Below are 2,238 nucleotides of genomic sequence, written 5' to 3'. Positions count from 1 at the left end.
GTGGATCATTGGCTATTTTTCTCCTTCATCTTCCTTTTCTCTTGGACTTTCGACTTTCCTCTGTCTCCTGTTTCTGAAGAAGAGCTTTGCTCGAAATGTAAAACTACCTTTCTTTCCTTCCCTGAACGTCTGCTAATACTTTACATGTACCATGTCCTCGCGTTGTTTTTTCGTTGTTGTTTTTACTTAGTTTTTTTAAAATTATATATATATATATATATATATATATATATGGTGCTGTGTAAAAAACATTGGTGATGGTGCCATGTTAGAAGTATTCAGTACACTCCGTAAAGTGGTTGGCATTATGAAGGGCATCCAACTGGTAAAACCAAGCCAAAACAGACTATGGAACCTGGTGCGGTGCCTGCTTTTGCCAGCTCATATGTCAAGCCATCTAACCCATGCCAGCATAGAAAATGGTTATTAACTGGTGATGACAATAATGATTATGATATATGTATGTATGCATGTGCAGACACACATATATGTTTATATCTATTGTAATTCATTATTTTGGCAGCATATGTCGCAGATATGAGAAGATCAGTGATAAAGTCAGTGACATTCCAAGTACAACAAAAGATCTGGTGGAGACCATAGCCTTCCTTCAGCAGGTATATCTTTATTAGTAAAGATACAATGATTGTCCTTTGTTTAAGGTGTCTAATGTAAGGTAGCAGTAACTGTAGAGGACTGTATGTTCTCTGTGCGAGAGACTGTTAGCAAAAATCTGTTTTTATAGAAACACTAAGTTATGAGAACATAAACAAACCAACATTGGTTCTCAACTGATGAGACATAAACAAGCACACACACACACACACACACACACACACAACACACACACACACACACACACACACACACACAAACACACACATATACAAATGAAGTTGCATCAAAACGTTCCTGGATTAGTTCTGTAGCATGCCAACAGACAGCAGCACATGGTTGCATGTCCAGTGAGAGCTAGCAGTGACCTTCATGGGGCAGTGTGCCAAATGACATCACTGTGTTTACTTTGCAAGTTGTGAAATTTATGTTTTTGTGATCACTTGTATACTGTAGTCTGTGATTTTGTCATGGACAGGAACAAAGAGCCAATGGGAAATTTTGCGTTAAACTTGGGAAATCTGCTACAGACACATTGAGCATGCTTTAGTAAGCTTATGACAATGAGGTAATGGGTTGTTTGCAATGTTTTGAGTAGCATGGGTGCTTCAAAATTGGAAGAGCGATCTGGAAGACCTGTCATGAGTGTCCCTGGAAGAGCGACCTGGAAGACCTGTCACAAGCATCACTCCTGGAAATGTGGTATTGTGCATCGAGAATTCGTCGCCCAGGGCCAGACTGTCAATCAAGAGTTCTACTGTGACATTTTGAAGTGTTTGAGGGAGGACATTTGGCAAAAGCCGCTGGATCTCTGGAGAGCAAAGAATTAGATTCTTCATGATGACAATGCACCCTTTCACTGAGCTCTCCTTACTCATGGGTTTCTTGTCAAAAACAACATGGTATCATTTCTGCATCAGCCCTGTTGGCCAGATTTAGCATCGGCAGACTTCCATCTCTTCCCCAAGATGAAAATGCAGCTCAAAGGTCACCATTCTAATACCATTGTTGAGATCCAGAGCAAATCGCAGAAGGTCCTCAACTCACTTTCAGAAAACAACTTCCAGGCTGGATTCCAAAAGTGGCAGGAATCCTGGGACCAGTTTATTGTGGCGCAAAGTGACTATTTCAAAGGAGAGGATGTTAAAACTTAGGTAAATAAGTTATTTTTTATTAAATGTAACTCATCTTGGAACTTTTTGATACTATCTCATACATTCATGCACACTCACACATATACATAAATACATACATAGGACTATCAGAACTAGAGGACTATCAGAACTAGAGGAGAAGTTTCAGGTGTGGAAGCAAGGTCTAGAACTGAAGGGCCTTAGAGTCAACCTAGCTAAAACCAAAATCCTAATAAGTAGGAAGGTAGATAAAACACAAACCCCTTCAGGTAGATGGCCCTGCTCAGTATGTAGAAAAGGAGTAGGTAGTAACTCTATAAGATGTACCCGGTGCAAGCTATGGACACATAAGAGGTGCAGCAACATCAAAGGCAGGTTAACTAGCAAGTTAGTTTTTGTTTGTGGCAGATGTTCAGGTGCAATAAAGACTGCAAACAAACAGGAAACAACTTCTATCTCATTCCAGGGTGAAAAACTAGAGGTAGTCGAT

The 2,238-nt window shown here is 40.0% G+C and overlaps 1 protein-coding gene across 1 annotated transcript in view; it reads left to right on the top strand.

Annotated features, from left to right (window-relative positions):
• The window catches only part of LOC106878143 (dynein axonemal heavy chain 3-like), a 37,710-nt gene that overhangs the window by 31,009 nt on the left and 4,463 nt on the right, over positions 1-2,238 (top strand). The window contains exon 14 of the mRNA XM_014927263.2: positions 524-617. Within this exon, the coding sequence (XP_014782749.1) occupies positions 524-617 (94 nt within the window). The remainder of the gene's footprint in view (positions 1-523; positions 618-2,238) is intronic.

This window comes from Octopus bimaculoides, chromosome 7 (assembly GCF_001194135.2).
Source record: "Octopus bimaculoides isolate UCB-OBI-ISO-001 chromosome 7, ASM119413v2, whole genome shotgun sequence".
NCBI lineage: Eukaryota > Metazoa > Mollusca > Cephalopoda > Octopoda > Octopodidae > Octopus > Octopus bimaculoides.
The sequence above is the reverse complement of the archived record's forward strand: the minus strand, read 5'-3'. Positions and strand labels throughout refer to the sequence as shown.